This window comes from Leptodactylus fuscus, chromosome 1, assembly GCF_031893055.1.
Source record: "Leptodactylus fuscus isolate aLepFus1 chromosome 1, aLepFus1.hap2, whole genome shotgun sequence".
Lineage (NCBI taxonomy): Eukaryota > Metazoa > Chordata > Amphibia > Anura > Leptodactylidae > Leptodactylus > Leptodactylus fuscus.
The window spans coordinates 338,823,214-338,847,761 of NC_134265.1; the positions used below are offsets into that span (position 1 = coordinate 338,823,214).

At 44.2% G+C, this 24,548-nt stretch overlaps 1 protein-coding gene and 1 pseudogene across 5 annotated transcripts in view; one reads left to right on the top strand and one right to left on the bottom strand.

Moving 5' to 3' along the window:
* APBB2 (amyloid beta precursor protein binding family B member 2) overlaps nucleotides 1-24,548 on the bottom strand; it is a 385,145-nt gene that overhangs the window by 220,110 nt on the left and 140,487 nt on the right. Inside the window, exon 1 of one of the 5 annotated variants that reach the window (XM_075261555.1) lies at nucleotides 6,095-6,205. The exons of the other annotated variants lie outside the window; for them this stretch is intronic. Coding sequence (XP_075117656.1) covers nucleotides 6,095-6,143 — 49 coding nt within the window. The 5' untranslated portion in view covers nucleotides 6,144-6,205. Of the gene's footprint in view, nucleotides 1-6,094; nucleotides 6,206-24,548 lie in introns of those variants that run through there. 5 annotated transcript variants of the gene reach the window in all.
* Nucleotides 3,371-3,495, top strand: LOC142190755 (U2 spliceosomal RNA; annotated as a pseudogene).

Below are 24,548 nucleotides of genomic sequence, written 5' to 3' on the forward strand. Positions count from 1 at the left end.
AGTCGACACCCAAGACTCCCGTGAATCAGCAGCTGATACACCAAGAAGGAAACAGAAAGCAACAGCTCCGTTCTCTGTGTAGTGGCCAGGTCAGGTACTGCAGATCAGTTCCCATTCACTTGAATGTGAGCTAACGCTGGGTTCTCACTACCATTTGAGTCTTTGTACAAGGCTTTGTCCCACGTTTTGCTTAAAATCAGTGATGAGAAAAGTCTTGCAAGGAAGCAGAAACCTGGCGGACCCCATTATAGACTTTGGGGTCTGCAGGCTTCCGCTTTTTAAGCGGATAGGGTTTCTGTCTTTTGGGTCCTCATGTACAGGATTTTAATAATATTAATAATACTGTATTTTTTCTACACCTGTCTAAAACTTTTGCACATCACTTTTCATATTGATCTTCTTAGCTCCTCCTGCTCTGCGACAGATCAAACCACTCGCTCAATGTCACCGTTCCCCATGCCAAGGAAGGAAATGCTATTGAAATATTTGACCAACTGAGGTGAAGAGAACAATCCACATAGACGGAGGTTCCAGATGAAACACATTCACCATTAGTTGCTACTAAGGCCCAGTTCACATCTGTGTTCGGCCATTCCGTTCCCCTCTCTGGATGAAAAATGCGGAGAGAAAATTCCTGCAAGCATCACTTTTCTCTCTGCATTTTTTGTGCGGAAACCACATGGACCTCATTATAGTCTATGGCAGAACTGGGCAATGTATGGCCCGCGGGCCACATCCGGCCCTCTGAATGCTTCTAACCGGCCCGCATAGCTAGTGGAAGTTTTTTCAAGGACCTGTGATGATGTCATCACAGCCTATCACCAGGGTAGGCTATGACTCGTTAGTGGGCGGAGCCACAGGGGACTGTGTGCTTTCTGCAAGCTGCCAGCAATGGAGGCTGCTGGATGATAGAGAGAAGAGACAGCATGTGTGAGCAAGAGGGGGAACTAGGGGCAGATGTAGGGGGCAGTTAAACTGAAGGCTGATGGAGGGGGGACATTAAACTAGGGGGGCAGATGGAGGGTGACATTAAACTGGGGCAGCTGGAGGAGGATATTAAACCAGGGGGGGTAGCTGGAGGGTGACATGTCTGCCTCTAGTTGACCCCAGTTTAATGTCCCCCTCCAGCTGACCCAGTTTAATGTCCCCCTCTAGTTTCTGCTAGTTTATACTGGGGCACCAGGAGAGGGACTTAATACTGTGGGACATTTGGAGGGGGACATATAATGTACGGGTGACTGTAGCAGGAATATACTGTGTGGAAAGATGATTGAGAATGGGCGGAGTCAGCATAGAAGTGGGTGTGCACATGGCCCTCTAAAACCGTTACAATTTCTCATGCAGCCCCATGGGAAAATTAATTGCCCACCTCTGGTCTATGGGGTCCGTGGATTTTTTAAGGTAACCCCTTTTTTATGCGGATTAGGTTTCCATTTGGAGGGGTCCCCAAGCAGACTCCACAAATGGAAACCCTGATGTGAAGCGGGCCTAAACCACAATTGAATGAGGGGAGTATAGTATACAGATTGTACATGCTTTTCATGTAGCATGTAGAACTTCCTATACTGAAATTGAAGGAATCCTGTACGTGAAGGGCCCTTTTCCTTGTCTATAGGAATATCAGCCTAATGCAGTCTGTTTCACATTTCGGATGGACAAGGAATATCTTTGCATTGTACAGATGTTAGTGGAGGAGGATATGGTATGATGTGTGCAGACACATGTAGGCATTCCAAGACAGGCAGGTTATTAACCCGCGCACGGGCCCATTAGTTGCACTCTCTAGAAAGTGTGACTGCATACAATGTGCCTATTCATGGATGATTCTGGATCGCCCCAGGGATCTCCGGCGAGGGTACATCTGCAGACGCTTTCTAATTAAATACCCAATTTCTTTGAAATCAATCTGGCTGTGCGGAGAGTATAGCAGTAAAAGATATCATTGCGGGCACTGAGCTGAGAATAATCTAATATAAATAAATGGAATCGGGAAGGAAAATGAAAAACGTCCTGCACCTTGATTTGTGGTAAATCCGTCTAGTAGCTGGTGAGTAATAGTGGTTTTTAATATATTTAATGTTTTAGTAGACCACTGTGAGAATCCCTGGAGGGAAACCTTCTTTTGCACTTATTAGATTATCAAGCAGAATTCTGCGGGAAAGAACGGAGAGCGACAACTTCTAGAAATCTGCAAAAATACAATTTTGTTTTGACTGTACTCCTAAGACACTGATAAGGTGTCCTTCATATAACCCTTAAGGTGACATAGCCAACGCTCGGATAGTACAGGGTATGGCACTGTATTATGGAGATCTTCTCCACAGGAGACAATGACAGTCGCCATCTTTTCTATATACGCATCCTGTGGTTTTCATTTGATTAAAGAACTCATTTAGACACTCGTGCCTGATCTTAAAAGGTTTAACCCATAAATTACTAAGATGTCAGAAGATGCCAGTATGCGAATTTTATCAGTATACTCAATATATTGTTATAGTGCCCCCTAGTGTTGAGTCTCCTGAGCCTGCACAGTGTCCACCTTCTGAGCTTTGTATTGGCGGACACACATGGGTGATTTATTCCTCTTCAGGGGGAACCTGTGGATTGGTGAGACATATGAGGGTCCTCTATGCTGAGATATTGGAAAACTAGGAGCCCATAACTGTTCTTGTACGGGTTCCCTCAGCTGTCTGTATCTGCCCCTGGGGTGACAGATTCTTCGTGACTCCCTGCTGCCAGCAATGATTCCTTCCTACTCTCCTCTGCAAGCCTTTATGTTATTTTTAGGGAGAAGAAAGAAATAAGTTACTGCCAGACAACGTTATTGGATTTACCCATTTAGGCCAACTCAAGACTCATTTCTTTAAAGCAGGGGGGATAGCTATAGGGGACAGGGAGGTAGCATTCACTACTGGCCCCAAGAGCCTGAGGAGGGCCAAGGGTCTTCCTACAACATAAGAAACCAGTATTATAGATAGGACCTGTATTATACATAGGACATGGGAAAAATATGCAAATCTGTCTCCCAAGATGTAAACAGGGAGACAGTGCCTCTGTTTCTGCCCTCTATGGGAAGCACCCTGAACAACATGCCCGACTTCCCAGAAGCCTTCGCTGCATGATGCAAGATTATAACCAAATCAATTTCTCAGCTACAGACGGCACCGTTTCTGTCTCTTTGGACTTCATCAGCGCAGCCTAGAGAGAATTGAGTTGGTTTAAGTAAGAGGTTGAGAGACCAGATTGTGGGGATAACGTCTATCCTTAGAGAGAGACCACCTTCTCAAGTGTGTGGAGACTTATACAGCCATAGTTGCTCCACTGCAAGGGAACATGCAGTGAAGGCTTCTGGGAAGTCGGGCATGTTGTTATCGCTTCTCGGCCTTTTGGCTAAGATCAAGTGTAGTATCTGTTCTTATCAGAAGTAGTTAGTAGGCGAAACTGCTGGTGAGCCGGGTCTGCGACCAGTCACAGCAGGAGTAGGCCGAAAGCTATGGAGATCTGAACGGAGAACCACTTGAGGCTCCGCCAGTGGAGGTGATGGACCCACTGCAGGGGGCTGGCAGAACGCCACAGACGCTGTCGACACGACCACCAAGGGGGACAGGACGCTCCCTTGGGGATCTTACCATGGGTCGGTGAAGCGCTCGAAGGTCTCTGGTGTCGTGCCCTGGGGGTTGAGTGGCCCCCAGGGTGCCTTAAGTCACTGGGCTTGGGAACCCCACTGATTTTGGCACTATTGCGTGGCACTGGATTACACCATTTGAGCACCCCACTCCTTAATGCCTGGTTTACCAGCATTGGAGTAATTTTTATAGATCCGGCGGTAAACCGGGCTCTGAAAGGGCACTTTACCACTTAAGTGTTTTTCTCACGTTTTTTATTTTCACTCTGTCACCTTTTTGTGTGTCGACGAAGGGATGCTGTACCCTTTTGGGACGCTTCCTGACGGTGTCTGGGGATGAGGCCTGTAATGGGTCTCTCCCCTCTTTCAGCTGACCTGTCCTGGGGAACCAGGGCAGGCGCAGACTTCTTGCCTGAGCCAAGGAGTATCTCTGGTGGTGGCAGCCCGGAGAGAAACTTGGCGACTGGTAATCCTGAGTACCCTTGGTGGTGGCAGCCCGAGGGGAAAACGGATGTGTTGGTAGGGCCATCCTGCTCCGGCAGATGGTCCATCGGATACTCGACCCCACTCGGTCACCTTTTGGTCCTTGTGGGGAAGAGTTTGAGTCAGGAACCTCTCTCCCCTTTAGGGGAAGGGTGCGTTTTTTGGCAAGCATCCTGGGCACGTTTTTTTTAGTGTGGCACCCACACTTTTTTCGTGCACTTGGTGTTTTTGATTTGGCACAGACGGAGACCTTAAAAAAAAAAAAAAATGTTGTTCAGGGTGCTTGCTATAGAGGGCAGCATAACAGAGGCACTGTCTCCCTGTTTACATCTTGGGAGACAGATTTGCATATTCTTCCCATGTTCCCTTGCAGTGGAGCAACTATGGCTGTATAAGTCTCCACACACCAGAGAAGGTGGTCTCTCCCTAAGGACACACATAGGACATGGTAAGTTACAGATTTTGTATTGTCACCCATCACCTTCAAGTTACGCTTCTGGACCAGTTCAACATTGAGTTGACTCTCTCCTAATCTCTGATCACATTGGTCCCAGACTGAAAATTATCTCAGAATTCCTCTATATTAGCACTCAGTATTGTAATAAAAAAGGCATAGACATCATGTTGTAATGACAATAAAAGTAAAAATAAAACAGAAGAAAGAATACAACTCGTTTTACGGTGGCTCAGTGGTTAGCACTGTAGCCTTGCAGCGCTGAGTCCTAGGTTCAAATCCTGCCAAGGGCAACATCTGCAAGGAGTTTGTATGGGTTTCCTCCGGGTACTCCGGTTTCCTCCCACACTCCAAAGACATACTGATAGGGAATGTAGATTGTGAGCCCTATATGGGACAGTGACTGACAATATCTGTAAAGCGCTGCGGAATAGGATGGCGCTATATAAGTAAGCACAATAAATAAATAAATCCCTTTTTGTCACTCACTGTACACTGTATAGTGGCCATGGATGGTATTGCAGCTCAATCCCTTTCATTGCGGGAAATGAGCTTCAGCCTGGCCATGTGACCAATAGAAAGTGATATCACTGGCCTGAGAAGAGGAAGTGGCGCTCACCCAAGTGAGGACTCCCAAGACGGATTCAACCAACTTAATTACTTAAGAATAGGTCCTGAAAAACTTTATATTTTAGGAAAAATTTTGAGATGAACAATTGTATATATATAGTTACATATCACTGATATCACCCCAACACACAAAAAAAAAAAAAAAATGGTAAAAATAAATACTAATGTTCTATTAACACAAGTGCATTTAAATAATATTAACACCAAATCTGCTGACCTATAAAAAGAATTGTATTGTCTCTAGGTCATTTCAAGTGATAAAAATGTAATTCAATATGGTCTATGCTCAGCTGTAGTAAGCATGGAGGCAAAACTCCCACACAAGATTTCATGCAGGGCAGAAAACATGAACTACATGTTTCTACCACTAGGTGGTGCTATAGAATATTATTGGACATGTGCAGGTCTCTTGTTGCAGCACTCCCATGTGGTCAGTGGTGGTACTTCAAGTCAAACTTCAATAAAAAAAAACATAAAGCACCTCAAATTAATCAGTATTAACGTACCAGCGTCTTATGTTTTATCAAAGCAAACTGAGATAAGGAACGAATTTTGTCGGTGAGGTCAAAAACGTCATAATAAATTGTATTAATATTACACAAGACATAAATAAACTATAAATCCCCAGGCCACAGGCATCTCCCTATCCAGATATATACTGCCAGCAAGCAGCGGGATGTGTTTTCCTGCATTGTGTAAAGATCTTCAATAGCTTGTCACTTCCAAATCCGCATAATGCATCCCAACAATACCCGGCACATGATCGCAGCCCGTCACATGCTCCTGGATTTACCATAATAGTTATAGCATGATTCATCTTAAGGTTGGATTCTTGCAGAGTCTTAAGATTCTGTATGACAGAGAAAAAAAAAAAAAAGTAGGAAAAAAAAAGCGTCACCTACCCTCGTAATTTACAATGACGATGGTCAGCATACATTCTCTCCCCAACATCGTGGCACAGCGGAGGCATACGGGCCAGCTCACAGACACAGAAAACACTCTAGCAAGGTCTATTTTTGGTAACAGGGCTCATCACAGAGAGAAATAAACAGCAGGAGAGATGGAAATTCGGATGCTCCGTCTTCTCAGCATGAAGGGTTCTCATGGCAACAAAAAGCGCATCTCTCATGCAGTAAGCTACAAGGTGTCACGTGCTGAGCAGGAAAATACACCGTCACAGTCTTCAAGATGGTACATGCCTATGTGCACAAGTCACCTATGGGGGGCAGTATGTTATACTTGGGGGGGGGGGGGGGGGGACTTTAAGGCTAAAAACAAATAGACATTTAGATTTTATCCGAAACGTAACATGAAGCTCCTGGGCCCCAATGGAAAATCTATTGTAACAGGCCCCCTGACTATATCGCTGTAGCAGGTCCCCCCGAATCTCTGTATAATATAATGTATTGTGTATAGTACTGGTCTCCTCATATTGGGTAAAGACACTGAGTTACTTCACACATAGTTATTTGGTTCAGATTTGGACGCGGGAAGCCGCATCAGAATCCAGACCAAAGTGCGCCTGGCGCGGCTTCTGACAGTCGCGGCTTTCCACTTCGGACTAAGCCCAAATGAATGGGCCTAGTCCGGAGAGATTGTTTTGACACGCACGCCGCAGCAGTTTCCGCCGTGGAATCCGTGCCAATGGGAGGTGGTTTTTTGACCCGGATTTTGATTCGGATTGCGCGTCAAAATCCGGAACAAAAACCTACGTGCGAGGGGCCACACGGTGGCTCAGTGGTTAACACTGCAGCCTTGAAGTGCTGGAGTCCTGGTGTTCAAATCCCACCAAGGGCAAAAAAAAACATCTGCAAGGAGTTTGTATGTTCTCCCCGTGTTTGCATGGATTTCCATCCCATATTCCAAAAAAGACATACTGATAGGGAAAACTGTACATTGTGAGCTCTATGTGGGGCTCACAATCTACATTTAAAAAAAAACAAAAAAAAAAAACCTACGTGCGAACTAGCCCTAAGGCTCCTGGACCCAAATGCAATGACAACCTATGTGGCTCTTAGACCCAGATTAAGTTAGATACCTAGCCCCCCAGCAATAATATGTTGTACATAGTACTGGTCTCCTCATAAGGCTCCTGGGTCCAAATACAACCACAACCTCTGTGGTTCCGGGGACCAGATGCAGCCGTACTCTCTGCACCCCTTCAGGTTAGAAGGTCCTTCAGCTCTAACATATTGTTTATACTTCTGGTCATACCGTATATACTCAAGTATAAGCCGAATTTTTAAGCACAGTTTTTGTGCTGAAAAAGCCCCCCTCGGCTTATACTCGAATCAAGCAAAAAAAAAAAAAAAAAAAAAAAAAAATTTTTGGAGGGGGGGGGGGGGAATCTATGACCAGCCGCAATAGTAATGTATACAATCTCCCATAAAATAGTGAAGAAAAAAAAAAAAGCTTTAAAAAATATAATAAAAAAGTAAAATAAATAAAACTTCTAAATCCCTCCTTTCCCTAGAATACACATAAAAGTAGAAAATGACTGTGTAACACAAACACATTAGGTATCTCTGTGTCTACTGAATATAGGGGATCTGCAGTGCTCCTGTTCCGTCAGGAAGGGGTTAATAGGAGCACTGCAGATACCCTATAGTCAGCCAGGCTGAATTCCAAGTGGGGGGGAAACCCAGTCCTCAAGCTCAGGGGAGGGGGTGTTTTGGTTGTCTGTCCGCCCCTTCCCTGAGCTTGAGGACTGGGTTTCCCCAGCATCTACTGCACCCAAAAACCATTTTAATTTTTGAAATTTTCCAGTAGCTGCTGCATTTCCCCCCCTCGGCTTATACTCGAGTCAATAAGTTTTCCCAGTTTTTTGTAGTAAAATTAGGGGGGTCGGCTTATACTCGGGTCGGCTTATACTGAAGTATATATGGTAATTATTGTGAAGAGACAGCGTACAGGACCTTTACCACTTATAGCCCGATGTGATTGAACTCTCTTAACCCTCTTATACCCTCAGCTATACCCTATAAATTACACCCTCACCTCTCTTCCAGAATGAAGAAACCTTTCTCATATCAGCCAAATTGGAGATTCTTTCAAAAGAAAGAGATACCCATCTGTGGACAGGACCTTCTTGCACCTGAACAGGAGCAGAACTAATATGCATACACTGTTTCCATGGAGCAATGCCTATAAAAAAAAGTCTTCACCTGTGTCTCTCCAGTGAGAGACCCTCAATCCCTGGGTAAAATATATAAATAAGGGTAAACAAAAAAAATGTATTCATGTTAACAAAAAAGAAAGATAAAATGAGGACAACCTACATTGCTCCAGTATAGTGCACTGGCAGTGCTACAAAAGTACTGAATAATGTGGATCAGACAAGGGAGTGTGTCTCAAAGCTCCAATCAGAAAGAGACAGTGTTGAAATACAGGATCCCCTGCATTGGGTACGTTGTTCCACATTTTTTGGAGCCGCCCCTTGATCTGTACTTTTTAGACAGAAGTTAAAGGGGTTTTCCCACTTCAGTCTCTCAGCCAGGCTGCATGCAGTGTCTGCTTCTCACTTCCTGTATTTCTCTCCCTCCTGCTGAACAGGACACAGAACACTTCTGAAGGTCAGATAATCTGCAGATTCTTGTACAGAACAAAGTGTTATCTGTGTGTTTACATAGAGAGATAACAGACTCAGCTTTATCAGATAACTGCAATTATATGTATGGATTCCCCTGCCAGGAAGAGCAGTGAGTGAGTGATGTCACTTGTCCTATAGGTCCGTGGTTATAGCAACACTGTGTAAACAATGAGGAGCATAAATTCACATACCATGCAAATAAAGCAGAATTTCTAAAGCAATATATTTAGAAAAAGGCTTCAATTTACATAGCCTAACAGTAGAGAAAGGATCCTTGAGATGGGACAACCCCTTTAAGAGGTTGACTGATGAGCTCTTTCTCCAGAGTGTCACACACTGGACCCTCTCGTTTATTTACTTAATCTACCTCCCCGACAACTTGGCAAAAAGACCTCTAAACTCTTCTTATATCTTTCCATTGCTGCTAAAACACTTGTGGCTCTCCATTGGAAAAATGTGCACCCTCCTGCCGGTCCAGCCCTTGTGGCCCATGTCAAAGATGTGCGCAGCTTGGAGTGCCTCAATGTCACACTCCGCAACACAACGGATACCTTTCAGGAGATCTGGTCCCTATGGGATACAAGCATCACTATGACTAAGGAGTTAACGCCCTGAAACACATCGGCGGGTTACTTCATGGCATTTTTTTTGTATGTTTTTGTGATTTTTAATTCTTTCACTTGGTATCTTGTGATGGTTTTTTTTTCCACCATTAAAAGTTAAGTTTTATATTTATTGTAACATTACTTGTTGCTGGACATTGTTTTTTTTGTATTCCTATGGGATACATACTGCACTCTCCAAGGTCTCTGATCTCCCTTTCCTCCAAAATCTAAGGCTCCAAAATCTAAGGGTCAATGCACACAGAGTTTTTTGGCGAGGATTATGGAGAGGAAAAAATTAGGACATGTTTTTTTCCTCCAGCACAGTATATGGACGCTGGAAAAACCACTAGCGTTTTTTTTTTTTTTTTTTTTGCAAAAACAGCTTCAAAAACTGCTAGTGGTTTTTCTGCCTCCCATAGACTCCTGTTGGTTTTTTCAGGCGGAATCCGCTTGAAGAAAGGTCATGTTGCTTTTTCTCCACTAGTGGGGAAAAAAAAAGCTAGTGGAATACATAGAACTCTATGGTGAGGCTTTTTTGGAGGCTGATTTTGAGGTGGATTCAGAGTCAAAAAACTCTGTGTGCATTGACCCTAACAGCACAGATTTCTTGGAAACTAAAGAAAAAAATTCTAACTGTGCTACAATTAGTAAAGGGGATATTGTCACTCCTTGGGGAGAGACCACCATATAGGTGTATGGAGACTTATTAAGCCTTTAGCACTGCACTTCGCAAGGGACCATGGGAAGAATATGCAAATCTGTCTTCCATGATGTAATTAGGAAGTCAGCTGCTGCCTCAGTGTTGCAAACCAATAGAGGGCACTCACTGGAATGTGCAAGCCTGTCTTCCCTGATGTAATTAGGAAGACAGAATTTCAGTGAAATAACCCAATAAAGGTTTGCTCTCTTTAACATCATGCTCGACCTTTCAAGAGGCCTTTGTTTTGCAATGATGCTGGGATTATTACCAGGTATAGTCTCTCAATCGAGGACGGCCGTTTCAATGTACTTGCATCTCATCAGCTTGATGTAGAGAGGACTATAACCTGGTAGAGGTGAGAGGCTTAGACAGGGTTAAGGGGATATTGTCACTCCTTGGGGAGAGACCACCATATAGGTGTGTGGAGACTTATTAAGCCTTTAGCACTCCACTTCGCAAGGGACCATGGGAAGAATATGCAAATCTGTCTTCCATGATGTAATTAGGAAGTCAGCTGCTGCCTCAGTGTTGCACACGATTGAGAGACTATACCTGGTAATAATCCCAGCATAGTCGAGAGGAGGGAGTGTCTTCAGGCGGATATCGTGAGGCGAATCCACCTGAAAGAATGAGCACGTCGCTTCTTTTTTCCAGGAGCCGGAACAAACGGCTCAAAATCCTGACCAAAAAACCCTGGGTGAACTTACCCTTAGTAAGAGGCACGTCTGGCCTTGCAGTCTTTTCCTGCCACTTACCTAGATATGACTTACCATCGTTTCTATTTTGTTGGATTTCATGGGTTGTTTTTTTTTTTTTTTTTTGGGGGGGGGGGGTTGCTCTGTTTAGGTTTTTATGGCTTTTGCTCCTGTTTTCTATTATGTTCTTTTTACAGTGTGCCAGTCTGACTGATTGAAGCGCCTGTCAGGAGGCCGATGGTTGGTATCTCTGTCATTTGTGGTTATGCTCCTTCTATGCCTTTAAATTTGTTCTTGTTGTGTTGAAGTTTTTCAGTAAACGCTAAGGCCGATCACCATCCAAAACTAAAGATAGTCACGATATTCATGGGCAGGGGGGGGTGCCCGTAGTTATGTGGCCTGCCTGCAGTCTACTCTATCTCCTGTAGTTGTGGATTACCCAGCACTGCACCTTATAACAATGATTTATGGCCACCATGAGCACCACTTTAGCTGTAAACAATGGAATCACTGACAGATGGTGGCGGCTAAAGAGATACTCATAAGATCAATTGTAGTGTTCTTTTACATAGCAATTTGCAGTATTTGATACACAAACCACAGACAATTTATATGGAAAACAGGACGGTAGGTATACAAATGAGAAAAGCCCTATGAAGGAGATTTACATAAACTAACAGTGATTCCCCGCGCTCTGCCAACTTGTCCAATGTCACAAATCTGCTTAGCATAAAATGACAGTAAATTGTCAATACAATACGCTGTATGAGAGATAAATGGAGATGGGGAAGAGGAAACGGACAAAGCTTCACATAATGCAGTCAAATTCTGAAGATGTAATGTAAGAAAAGAGCTCATAACCAAAAGGGCGCTCGTGTTCTTTGCCGCTTTATGACATTAATTTAGCAATCGGGCCACGAGCATCGAGCGCATTTTTCCTTTTAGACTAGCACTTGAATGCTTTCGCCGCTCACATCTCGCTGTGTGGTTAATTTGCCATCATTGGCGAAAGCAATTACCCTGAGAAATATGAAAAAAAAAATAAAAAATCTAAAAAAAACCCCAACTATGTAACAGCCAAGCTGTGTATGCAGAGAGTGCCGGAACGCGGTGGTAAACAACGTCCATACGTTACACAATCGCCAAACAAGTGTTTGTAGAAATGATTGTTACGGATAACTGACCCCTGTATCAGCAATCAAATTTGTCAGATAATTGCATTTTTTCTACGGCACCAAAAAATCAGCGCTTGTCAGTACCACACTGGTAAATAGAGGATATACTGCCGACATATTGGAAATGAAGAGCGAACAAATGACTGCAGTAGACATTGTGTCTTCGCCATGCAGTTTGTATGGAGCCATGTAAGGGCAGGTACAAAGGAGCGATGGCAGACATGTAGTATCATCAATATGAGCTAAGCCTAGGGCCCTTACTGAAACACAGACATTTTGGAGAACATTAAGGGCTCGTTCACACGGGGCAAGAGGGGGAGGGTTTTGGCGCTGATTCCATGTCAGAATACGCCCCCCCTCACAATAGAGGTCTATGTAGACCGCTAGCTTCCTTTTTTCCATGAGTGGTATGTTGCCGCTCACAGAAAAAAGAAGCGAGCTGCCCTTTCTTCAGGTGAATTCCGCGACTGATTCAGCCCCGGCGTCCATCTCGCGACAGCACCCTCCGGACTAGGCCCATTCATTTGGGCCTTCTCCGGAGCGGGAAGTCGCAACTGTCGGAAGCCGACAGTTTTGGTCCTATTTTGGTCCTATTCTGATGTGGCTTCCTGCATCAAAATCAGGTCCAAAATATGCCATTCCTTGCCCCATGTGAATGGAGCCTAAAGGGGTTATGCCACAAACAGCACTTATCTCCTATCCGTACGATAGACGATAAACTGGTGATCAGTGTGGGGTCTGACTGTTGAGACCCCACCGATCCTGAAAATGGAGGTCGTTTCACTCCTACTGTGACTGTAACTAAGGGAAAAGTGGCTCTGGGGACAATTGCTTCAACCTCTGTTCTCAGGATCAGTAGGGGTCTCAGCAGTCAGTCCTCCACCGATCAGCAATGTATCCCCTATTCTATAGATAGAGAATAAATATTGTTCTTGGCATGACTCTTTTAATGTCTTAATGCATAAAACGTTCTTAAACCTAGGATATGCAACTTTTTTTTTTTTTTAATAACACTAGCGACAAACATTATTTTCTCTAACCATCTCAGTGGTAACAGTATTTTGTCTTGATCGGTTGCCAATGGATGTGACCATTAATGCAGGAACTTTCTGGGACTTGTCAGAAACCCAGCCGTAATTTCTTCACTGTGGCCGGGTTATCTTCTCATACATGTAATGCCCCTGCCCGATAATCTGTCCACAAAAGGACGTCATGGCTGCTATTCTGCCACTGCCCAGACCACAGAAAGTTCCTGCATGTATGGTCATATCCATTGGCAACCGATCAAGACAAAAGACTGTTACCAGTAAGATGGTTGGAGAAAATATTTCAAATTTTTGATTATTTATATTTGCAAAAATGTTTCACTTTTTATTGTCTACAAATTAAATATATTTATGTTCATAGGAAAACCCCTTTAAAGGGATCCTGTCATTCCCCTTTAAAGGGATCCTTAAGAAAGGCTATTCTTCTCCTACCTTTTGTTGTCTTCTCCATCCCAATTCTTGTCAGTATGTAAATTAGCTCTCTCGCAGCACTGGGGACGGGCCCCAGCGCTCAGACAGCACTGGGGGTGGCCCCAATGCTGTGAGAGAACTCGCTCCAGCGCCACCTCCATCTTCATCAGGAACGGCCTCTTCATTCTCTTCTTCCGGCGGTGTCTTACTTCTAGGCCTCTGGCAGAGCAGACTATGCATGCCCACAGGCCCTGAGAAAATGGCCGCTTACAATACTATGCAAGTGCCCATTTTTTCGTGGCCGATGGGCATGCGCAGTCTGCTCTGCCCAAGGCCGAAGGCCTTAGAAGTTACATGCCACCGCTGAAAGAAGAGGCTGAAGATGACGCTGCTGAAGAAGAGGAGGCGGTGCTGGAGAGAGTTCTCTCACAGCAATGGGGACACCCCCAGTGCTGTCTGAGCACTGGAGCCCGGCCCCAGTGCTGCGAGATAGCTAATTTACATAACAACAAGAACCAGGATTGTAGGCGAACGGTGGCGCGGAGAAGACAACGAAAGGTAGGAGAATAATAGCCTTTCTTAAGGCTATTCCGACGTGGGACTTAGAAAAATGTCGTCTGAATGATAGGATCCCTTTAATTTTCAGACATACATTGATAAAATATAATGGTGACACTGAATGGGCTATAATAATTTTCACACATTCTTATTTTATACACTTTATAAATAGTCAAACACATGCACAGCTTAGTCATCGTGTGTCCTTCTTGTCCACGATTTCAGCATCTTGTGGAAATTTCCAGAAATAATATGTAAATCAATTATGTAAAGGACTGTATGTTAAGATATCGGCTTCCAAAGTTAGCAAAAACTTCTCTAAATGGATAACTGTATAAAACTGTGTGTAACCAGGGATAGGGACATAGGTGCTTGGCTGTGACCATACACATAGCAAGGGTCAATAGACATGGTTAATGGCCTCAATCAAAACACTGAATACAATTACTATTGTAACAAAAAGCCTCCTACAATGATGCTATATATTATATAGTCTTCTCTTTCTCTGTGTGTTCCAATCTGGTGTCTGTTAATTACCAGTCTCTAGAGACTGTACACAACAAAGCCGCAGTCACCGGATCCTCGGCCTACAGGGAGCGGACAATGGCCTTGTCTGTAATTGCTTCTGTACCCTCACAGTCATACCTGGATATACTTTACTTATAACCATTGTGATGTCACTTTCTTCCAGTTTGTCTCAAGGGATGTGAATGTGTAACTAGCTGTATCCTGCATTAGATGCAACAATTAACTATTTCTGATTACAAGACATTATTCTTCATCAGAGATACCTATTTACAGCAAATTATGTATAGGTCATCCTGAAATAACACATCATTCTGGCTTATACCTGAATAGTAGAATACTCGCGGCTTCGCTCGCGGACAATATGTTAAAGGGATCCTATCATTCAAACGCATTTTTTTTCTAACACATTGGAATAGCCTTAAGAAAAGCTATTCTTCTCCTACCTTTCGTTGTCTTCTCCGTGCCGCCGTTCGCCTGAAATTCCGTTTTTTGTTGGTATGCAAATGAGATCTCTCGCAGCACTGGGGGCAGGCCCTAGCACTGAAACAGTACTGGGGGCGTCCCCAATGCTATGAGAGAACTCTCTCCAGTGCCGCCTTCATCTTCGCCAGCCTCTTCACATGCGGGCTGCCATTTTTTTGTGACCGCTTACGCGAGCAGGCGCAGTATGCCCCTGTAGTTCTATGGTGTATGGGCAGAGCCGACTTGCGCATGCGTTGAATTTTGACCCACCGCGCGCCAGAAAAAGAGGATGAAAAGGCCGTTGCTGATGAAGTTGGAGGTGGTGCTGGAGAGAGTTCTCTCACAGAATTGGGGACACCCCCAGTGCTGTTTGAGTGGTGGGGCCTGCCCCCAGTGCTGCGAGAGAATTCATTTGCATACCGACAAAAAACGAGATTTCAGGCGAACAGTGGCACAAAAAAGACATCTAAAGGTAGGAGAAGAATAGCTTTTCTCAAGGCTATTCTGATGTGTTAGTCAGAAAATAATGCGTTTGAATGATAGGATCCCTTTAAATTATAGGCTATGCTAAAGTAAAATTTTCAGTGTCAAACTGAAATTGACATTTTCAGAGTGCTACAGTAAATCTTTAAATTTTTATTATTTTGGCATTTTACTAATTTGTCATAACATTGGTGTGAACAACAACTTTTTTCATTTCACATTTTTATTGATTTTACATATTCAATACATATTATGTAGTATAAACTAATACAACTATTTTTTATCACAGATTAAAATTTACCTTACACAACCATATAAAACAATTGCACCAGGGATGTAACTACCGGGGTAGCAGCAATAGTGGCTGCCACAGGGCCCGGGACATTAGGGGGCCCAGCGACAGCCGCTACCGCTGCTAGTTTTTTTTTGTTTTTTTTAATAGGCTGTTACCGCCAGGAATTACTCCAGGTAATGGGCCCTATTTACTTACCAATCCTGGCAGCAGTAAGTGATGCCGCGGGCCCTACAAACAGTATTATTATACTCGAGGGTCCGAGTATAATGACCGGAGGCCCAGGAGAGGTAAGGGAACATAGGATCCAGGAATAGGTAAGTAACAGTGTTTTTTTATGGTTGTTTCCCTCCTGGATCTCCGATTTTTATACTCTGGGGTCTCAAAAGCCCCCAGAGTATAATAATTGTTCATGGCTGTCCACAATGGGGCATAATGCTGGGTGAAGGGGCCACTATGGGGTATAGTACTGTGTGCAGGGGCCACTATGGGGTATAATAGTGCATGCAGGAATGCGAGGGAGAGGGTTGGTTGGGGTCTTCGGAGGGGGGGCATGTCAAAAGTTCGCCATGGAGCCCTGCCATTCCTAGTTATGCCACTGATTTACTTCCCATAATGCAACCCTTCCCCCTCCCTCCAGTGTAATTTATAAGTAGTACACGGAGTAAAATTGGTTTCCAGTTACACAACTATCTATTGTAGTGCTCAGTGATGAAAGCTCCCTGTATAGTAAGCGTATGCGCAGTAGGGGCTGGAGAAGAGTAGAACATGACACAGCCTGTAAAATCATTACAGAGGGAGGAGCCGTCTCGCCAGAAGAATCCTGGAAGGTAAGTATAATGAAGTGGTTGGGAAGGAAGAGGACTAATGTAGGAATTTCAAATTATCCCAGACACGTGGTTTTGTCCAAATTCACATGAGAGATGGATCCGCAACACTCTTCCAATGCATTAAAACTTCATCTTTAATTTAGTTTCATAAGACAATACAAACTCCATACAAAAGACTGAAAAAAACAAAAAATACAAAAAAGACGCCGTAAAAACCGCTGTCAGTGCCACATCGCTCACGTGGTTTTGTCCCCCAAACATCCCTGTCCTAATTCTATCTGTGGTCGCTATGAAAAAATATATACTTTTATACTTACCTAGAGAGGAGTCATCATACTTACAGTATTTCTAGAGTCACCAGTGAAGCCAGGTAAGTATATCTTGACTTCACTGTGCATGCGCCTGCAGTCTGCGCCTGCTGCATGTGCGCTGAAGCTGGGGGGGTGTACTGCTCCGGCTTCAGAACTGTACAGGTGCCTAAGTAAAGCAGCTGGTAAGTATAAAATATTTTCTTATCTATCTGCTGGCACCTTACAGACTGGTGGTGTTCCTTTTAAGAAAGTCTAAGTGCAATAATAGTACACAACAATATGGCACCCAAAAAATGGTACTGTATTTGTCCATATAGCCAATAACATATCTGCAAAACTGAGCTGATCACGTCTACATCCTTTTCCTCTACAGAGAAGTGAGTGATTCACTGTGATGGCAGACCCACGGGGATCTTTACATTTAATTTTAGCCTAGTTACTGTATTAGAATACATTGACGCCATTCACTCTTGTGGCACACGCTATGTTCTGGCAGTGCGGTATGAAAGTCATAAAATCCACATTTCAATTTAAGATATCATACAGAATAGAATCAGGCTGGGAGCGCTCAATCATTGTCCTCACAGATAATCTCTGTCTCCCGGGGTATTCACCCTCCTGCTACCAACTCAATTTATGCTGCTATGTATAAGAAATAAGTAGTTTACAGGAAGCACATGCCATGTCCTCAACTCAATTACAAAGATTAGAATCAAAGGACGCCATGACATCCACAGTCTAACAAACCCATGAATCGAGGTGAACTCTCTGCAGGTCTCATAAATTAGATCCAACTGATACAGACGAGGATTGGCCGAGGCACCAGAAGATTCGGAAGCAAATGGAACGCTTTGTAAACTTCATATCGCTTGTAATTCTTCAAGAATGTAACAAAGTTAAATGCAGATTGAGTCATCTGGAATATTTTCATGGGGTTTATGTTTAGGAAGTGCTCTAATGGGGAAAAAAAAGGTATGGGGAAAAAGAAAGGATTGAGTCAGTAAGGCTTGATTCACTTCTGCGCATGGTGTTCCGTTTGGGGACCACCTGAACGGAAAACTAACCATCATAAAAAAGCAGTTACCGCTTGGTTTTTGCACAAAAAATGCGGGGAGAAAATTACTACTTGCAGTGCTTTTGTCTCCGTATTTTTCATGCAGAGAGGGGAACGGAATTCCCGAAAGAAGATGTGAACCGGGTCTTAGTATACTGCATTATTAAACAATGTGACTTGTAAATTAGCATTTTTGGGGAAAATTATGTTACTGAGAGAAGTTAGTTTACTCAAAAATTTAAAATCTGTGTTATATAAATCGAGGTCCAAGCAAAAGTAGTCATCAAGTGGGGATCTGACCTGAGCTAGAAATGTATAATGGTCCGGGAGATTTTATGATGTTATACTTCTGACACAATACACACATGTCTACGTGATCTTACAGGTCATATGGACATCATTGAAGGGGTTCCTTGACTGGGACCCCACTCTATAAGCCAAAACGGAGAGATACTCAGCATGAGTGGCTTTATGCACCATTTTTGGAAACCTGTTAGGCTGGGTTCACACAGGGTTTTTTGGTCAGGATTTTGAGGCCGAATTCGCCTCAAAAACCTGACCAAAAAGACGATTAAAATCAATGGGAGCCGGGCAGCGACATGCTCATTCTTCAGGCGGATTTGCCTCGCAAATCCGCCTGAAGACACTCCCTCCTCCCGACTGAAGACACTCCCGACGGTGTACTGCACCGGCATTCAGTCGCAGAAACCAGTTTTTTGGTCCAGAAACTGAGGCAGCCTCCGCCTCAGGTTCCGGACCAAAAAACCCTGTGTGAACCTGGCCTTAGGCTGGCCATACACATTAGTTTTCTGTAGCTACCCCCATTCCCCCAAGTGTGCATTTATTCCCTATGAGAACAAATGAGAAAATCCCTGCCAGATAGCTCTGGTGGCCGCTAGAGATGAGCGAATAGTTAAATATTAGAGATTCGATATTCGTTTCAAGTAGAACCTCAATATTCGAATACTCGATTGAATATCGAATCCCATTATAGTCTATGGGAAAAAATGCTTGTTTCAGGGGAAACCACTATTCAACTAAAGGAGAGTCACCAAGTCCACAAGTAGCAGGAGGAGAGTGTTTAGGAGGAGCGCTGTGCAGATAAAACGCATGGACCCCATTATAGTCTATGGGGTCCGTGCGCTTTAACTGCACAGCGCTTGCAGTTGCGCTGATAAAGAGTAAGCTCCCTTGTAACCGCAAGCTGCCAGCTCTCCCGACTAGCAAAGACGAGCCTGCGGCAAATCAACACTGGCTTTGCAGCAGGCTCGTCCTTGCTAGTAGGGAGAGCTGGCAGCTTGCTGTTACGAGGGAGCTTACTTTTTTGTCATAGGAATGAATTGACCAGTGTTGATTGGCCAGTGTACAGCATTCGGCCAATCAACGCTGGTTCTGCTGGAGGCTCGTCTGTGAGGAGGCGGAGTCTAAGATCAGACCACAATGGAGACTGCTGTGGTCCGATGTTAGACTCCACCTCCTCACAGACGAGCCTCCGGCAGAACCAGCGTTGATTGGCCGAATGCTGTACACTGGCCAATCAACGCTGGTCAATTAATTCCTATGACAAAAAAGTAAGCTCCCTCATAACAGCAAGCTGCCAGCTCTCCTGACTAGCAAGGACGAGCCTGCTGCAGAACCAGCCTTGATTTACCGAATGCTATACACTGCATAGCATTCGGCCAATCAACGCTGGTTCTGAATCGAATATTTACTGCGAATAGCTATTAGTATTCGATCGAGTACGAATATTTTGAATACCGTAGTATTCAATCGATTACTACTCGCGCATCTCTAGTGGCCACTTATCACTCAGAGAACAAAAGGATCAGTCATATCAGAATCCAACTGCCCAATCCTTATTTCTCTTGATATCTGACAGCGGATGAGACTCAGTAGACCCCCCATACACATAACAGCTAATATCTATGGCTAGTTTTCTTTCTGATGCTCAAATCTTTCAGGCTTTTCCCTTTTTTACTTCGTCCCTTCCCCATTTACTGGAACCTAAAGAAATTCAGCTGCATATGGGGTTGCAAATCCCTTTTAATAAACTCCTTGAAGGATAAATTGAGGCTGGAATCGCTAAGCTACGAATTTGTCTCAAAAGCTGTAGTTTGCTATAAAATGCTCCAGAGTTTACTGACCCCTGGGGACCAGTGAATCACATACCCAGTGTGCACTTGTATACCATATGATTTTACATAGTTTTCCTGGTTATCCATCTGTCTATCACTTATACTGACAGTCACGCTCACTCTTAGTTTTTTACACTGTATATCTGTTGGTAGCCGCAACCACATTAGGAGTCTTCTGTCTTAGCAATTCAAGGTATGAACCAAATTAGATTTTCACATTGACCCTGAAACCTACAGGAAAATGAATACGGTGTATTTTCCAATAATGTCTGGCTTTTCTAATTCTCCAGCTTTTGTTAATGTTACAGCTCATTGCTGGACCTTATCCAGCTCCGTAATGCCCTTGGCTGTAAACAAATGTGGTGTGTAATGAGGTATAGATAATAGTATAGATTGTAATGATTCCCTTACTACAAGCGCCTCCTTCAAGGACACGTGCAGAGGTATACAGTGATCAATGGCGCCAACCAGAGGTATTCTGGATCATACACCATTCCATTAATATCAATGTGCCCAACTCCAAATATACATAAAATATTAGTGATGTTCAGCCAGTGAACATCTATTTTCTTCATGGATGTGTTACACAAAATTTTATAGTCACCACACGCTTATTTGTACTTTTTTTTTTTCCAGAAAGGTGCCCCAACAAAAGCCAGATCACATCTTGTCTGCTCTTCTTTGAGGGTATATGACGCTACAGGTGTTTACTTTTCCCACAGCACCACCACAGGAGAAATTAAGTATTACAGTGTATGGAGGTGTTCACACATAGGCCTCAAAGTCACCTGAAATCTGCCTCCCATTCATCTCCATGGGAGGCATTAGCTGATTTTTTTTTTTTTTTTAGCTAGTGGAAAAATAAGCATCCTGATTGTTCTTCAGGTGGATTCCACCTGAGAACTCCCATTGGGGGATCAGTGGGGGGTCCATCAACTTAGACCCCCACTGATCAGCTGTTGTGAAAGGCACTGTGATCATACAATGTCTCATACATTTGTATAGCCGCTGTGCTTCATATCACAGCTCAGCCTATTCATCTGAATGGAACTCAGCTACATGTGACCATTGAGCATGACTTCCTATGGCCCTTGGAGCAGAAGTGTCACTTCAAACAGCTGATCTGCGGAGGTGCAAGGTGTCAGACACCTGCTAATCTGAAAGTAATGACCTAGCCTAAGGATAGCTCATCAATTAATAAGTTGTGGAAACCCCTTTACGTGATGTAGTTACTAGATTTCTGGAAATGAGATGTTGATCTAGGGAGTTTTTCTTCCACCTTTAGATTTGGGAAAGAAATGATCTCCCTAAGATGAGGAAAACTTGCTTGTACTATAGTGGTTTCTACTATACCAAGGGGGTTTCTGTCTTTCTCTGGAACAACACTAGAATAATATACTGAACTGGACAGACATATGACTATTATCAGTCTTACAATCTATGTCACCATGTTAGTGGAATAAGACGATCCGAATTCTACCAACTGCTTCTTCTGCAGACTCGGCTAGGGCAAGTATGCATGGAAGGGGAATAAGTCACTACCAGTTGCAATGATCTGCTGTGCTTGAGAACAATCATGAATGCTCAGTAACTGCTTTGTAACGGTAAGAGATAAGCTGATGGGTCAATGGAACGGCAGTCCATACATGTCTGGTCACTCTCTAAGAAAGAAGTGAATGGAAAGCCTTAAAGGGGTTGGCCACCCTTAAGCTGAAAAAATCAAAGTGCCCCAGACAACTCATAAAGATGGTTATAGAACAAATGTGCTATAAAAATGATTTTTATCTTACCTGTTCCACATTAAAATTAGATTTTGCGGTGTAAGCTCAGCCAGCTTGTGTGGGCGGGACAATCAACAAACTGAAAGTAAAACTCCTGCCTGCATTCCATTGGTGGAGCTGAGGTCACATGACAGCTCTGCATCTTTCCACACATAGGACGTTATCACACAGCTTTATTCACTTCAGCTCCTCCACAGACAGTGACAGAAACACTGAAAATGGTAAGATGCCTCCAATCTAAACACTAGATAATGTTTATTACCCATCTGAAGCTATATGTTTACATTCAAACATATACTATGTAATGTATACAGAATAATATATATATAGCTGTACTAGCATCATCCCGCAATTTCGTCTGCGGGTTGGCGTTGGCGCCGAGCCGCTTCTATGTAGCCAAGTTGTGTTGGTTACAATCCGCCGTGCACCCTCACCTCCCTTGGCCCTCGTCGGGCCGCGCGGCCTATCTACCACCTGCTCCTGCCTTCCCCCCTGTCACCCGCGCATCTGCCCCTTCCCGTCCCCGCGCCTATGGCCCTGCTTCCTACTGTGTCGCGTGCCTCTGGCCCCCAAACTCTCATCCTGGGGCACCCCCTTCACAGGTGCCATTTCCCTCAGCGGCCCCCCACCCCTATCTCACGGACCCCTGGGCTCCCTGCCCACGTCCCAACCCCCAACCTCCCCTCCCGCGGCCCCCGCACCTTCCTCCCGCGGGCCCCTGCCCCCTCCCCCCTCTCAAGGAACCCACCAGCCCCATCCACCCTGTGTGGCACTCCCCACCCCCCCTCCACTAAGTCTCCTTGCGTTCGCTTCCGCAACCAGCGCCCCTTGCCCCATAGTGTATGCTACCCATACAGCATAATGTTCCATAGTGGCCTCTGCACACAATATAATGGCCATAGTGGCGCTTCCACACAGTATAATGTCAGATATTTGGAGTACACCACCCATGAACTTTTCAGACCCCAGAGTATAATAACTGGAGGCCCAGGGAATGTGACAAAAATATAAAACAGTGCTACTTACCTCTCCTGGATTCCAGCAGACGATGGTTATGCCGGTATAATTATGTATTTTGACGTCGGCCTGACCCTCGTAAAATTATTAAAGAGGCCTGAAGACATACAGGATTCCAGAGGGATCATTATATTTACGAGTATAATAATAGAAATTTCAGTTTGAACGTCTTTGGTCCGAACAGAACCACCAGGCAAATCTTATAAAATGCATCTCTTGGGGTGGGCTCATGACCTTACTCACTGATCCCCACTCCTACTTCTGCCCGCCTCTGCTTCCCCTTGTTCCCTTCGGGGGCCCTGTGTGTCCCATATCATGTTGCTGTCAGCACATGATATGAAGCTCACAGGGCCCCATGGAGGGAACAAGAGGAAGTAGAGGTGGCTGTGAAGAGGAACGGGGATCGGAAAGTAAATAGGGCCAGTTACCTGCTGGGTTACTCCAGCAGGTGATGGCCTATTACAAAAACAAACAAACAAACAAAAAAAACCCACAGAGAACCACGGAGAACCCTAAGGGTCAGTTCACACGTGAAAACCGCCTAGCTTATTTGTGCGAGGTAAAAAACCTCGAGGAGTTTTTTTGACGCTGTTTTTTGCATTCCACGCGGTTTTTGACGAGGTTTTTGACGCGGTTTTCGCTAGCGGTTTTCGCTAGGGTTTTTTTTTCCTATATGTGCTATAGAAACTGCAGGCGAAAACCGCGCGGTTTTTTGCAAAAAACCGCGCGGTTTTGTGTGCAAAAAACCGCGCGGTGTTTTACCGCGCGGTTTTCGCCTCCCATTCACTTCTATGCAATTCTTCAGGCGTTTTCCGCCTGAAGAAAGGTCATGTCGCTTCTTCAGGCGGAAAACGCTAGGAGGAAAAAAAAAGCTAGTGGTCTACATAGACCACCATGTTAAAGGAGAGGTTTTTGAAGCGAATTCCGCTGTCAAAAACCTCCCCTTTGCCCACGTGTGAACTAGCCCTAAGGGTATGTTCACATGGCGGAAAAGGTGCAGTACTGGCATTCCGTCACAGCATCCTGATTAGGCCCGAATGAATAGGAGCGTCAGTGCTGTAAATGCAGACTATTATAGCACATGCATGTAGATTGCAAGGACACACAGCTGCAAAAAATGCGATTGTGTGCCTGGGCCCATAAAAATGCATGTGTCCTTACTGTGACAAGACATTGAACCCAATTTCCCACTAGCTATAACACTGATGGGGGGAGCACTTGCGTATTCTCTCTCATAAACTGTAAATCTGGGTGTCCCTTGATATTCGCTCGCACAGCTTATACGTTCCCTTCCTGACGCAGCCAGTTGTGTTCTAATGATTAAGCGATTTTTGGGTTTTTTTGTCTTCACATTGTATAAGCTAAATTTTTGTTTGTTTTCTGGCGATGTCGCCATATATGTTTGCGATATGAGGTGTACTTTTCAATGCCACCATTTTGGGGTGCCTGTAACTTATTTTCTAAATTTTAAATTTCTGACATTGCATTTTAGCATTTAATTTTTTTCCCGTGCTGCATACAACATAAGTAACATGTGACCTTTATTCTGCAGGTTGGTACGATTACGGCGATACCTCATTTATATTCTTTTTCCATTCGCTGCTAATTGTACAGAATAAAATTCAATTCAGGGAAAAAATCTATTATTTTTGCATCGCCATCTTCAGAAAGGCATAACATTTTT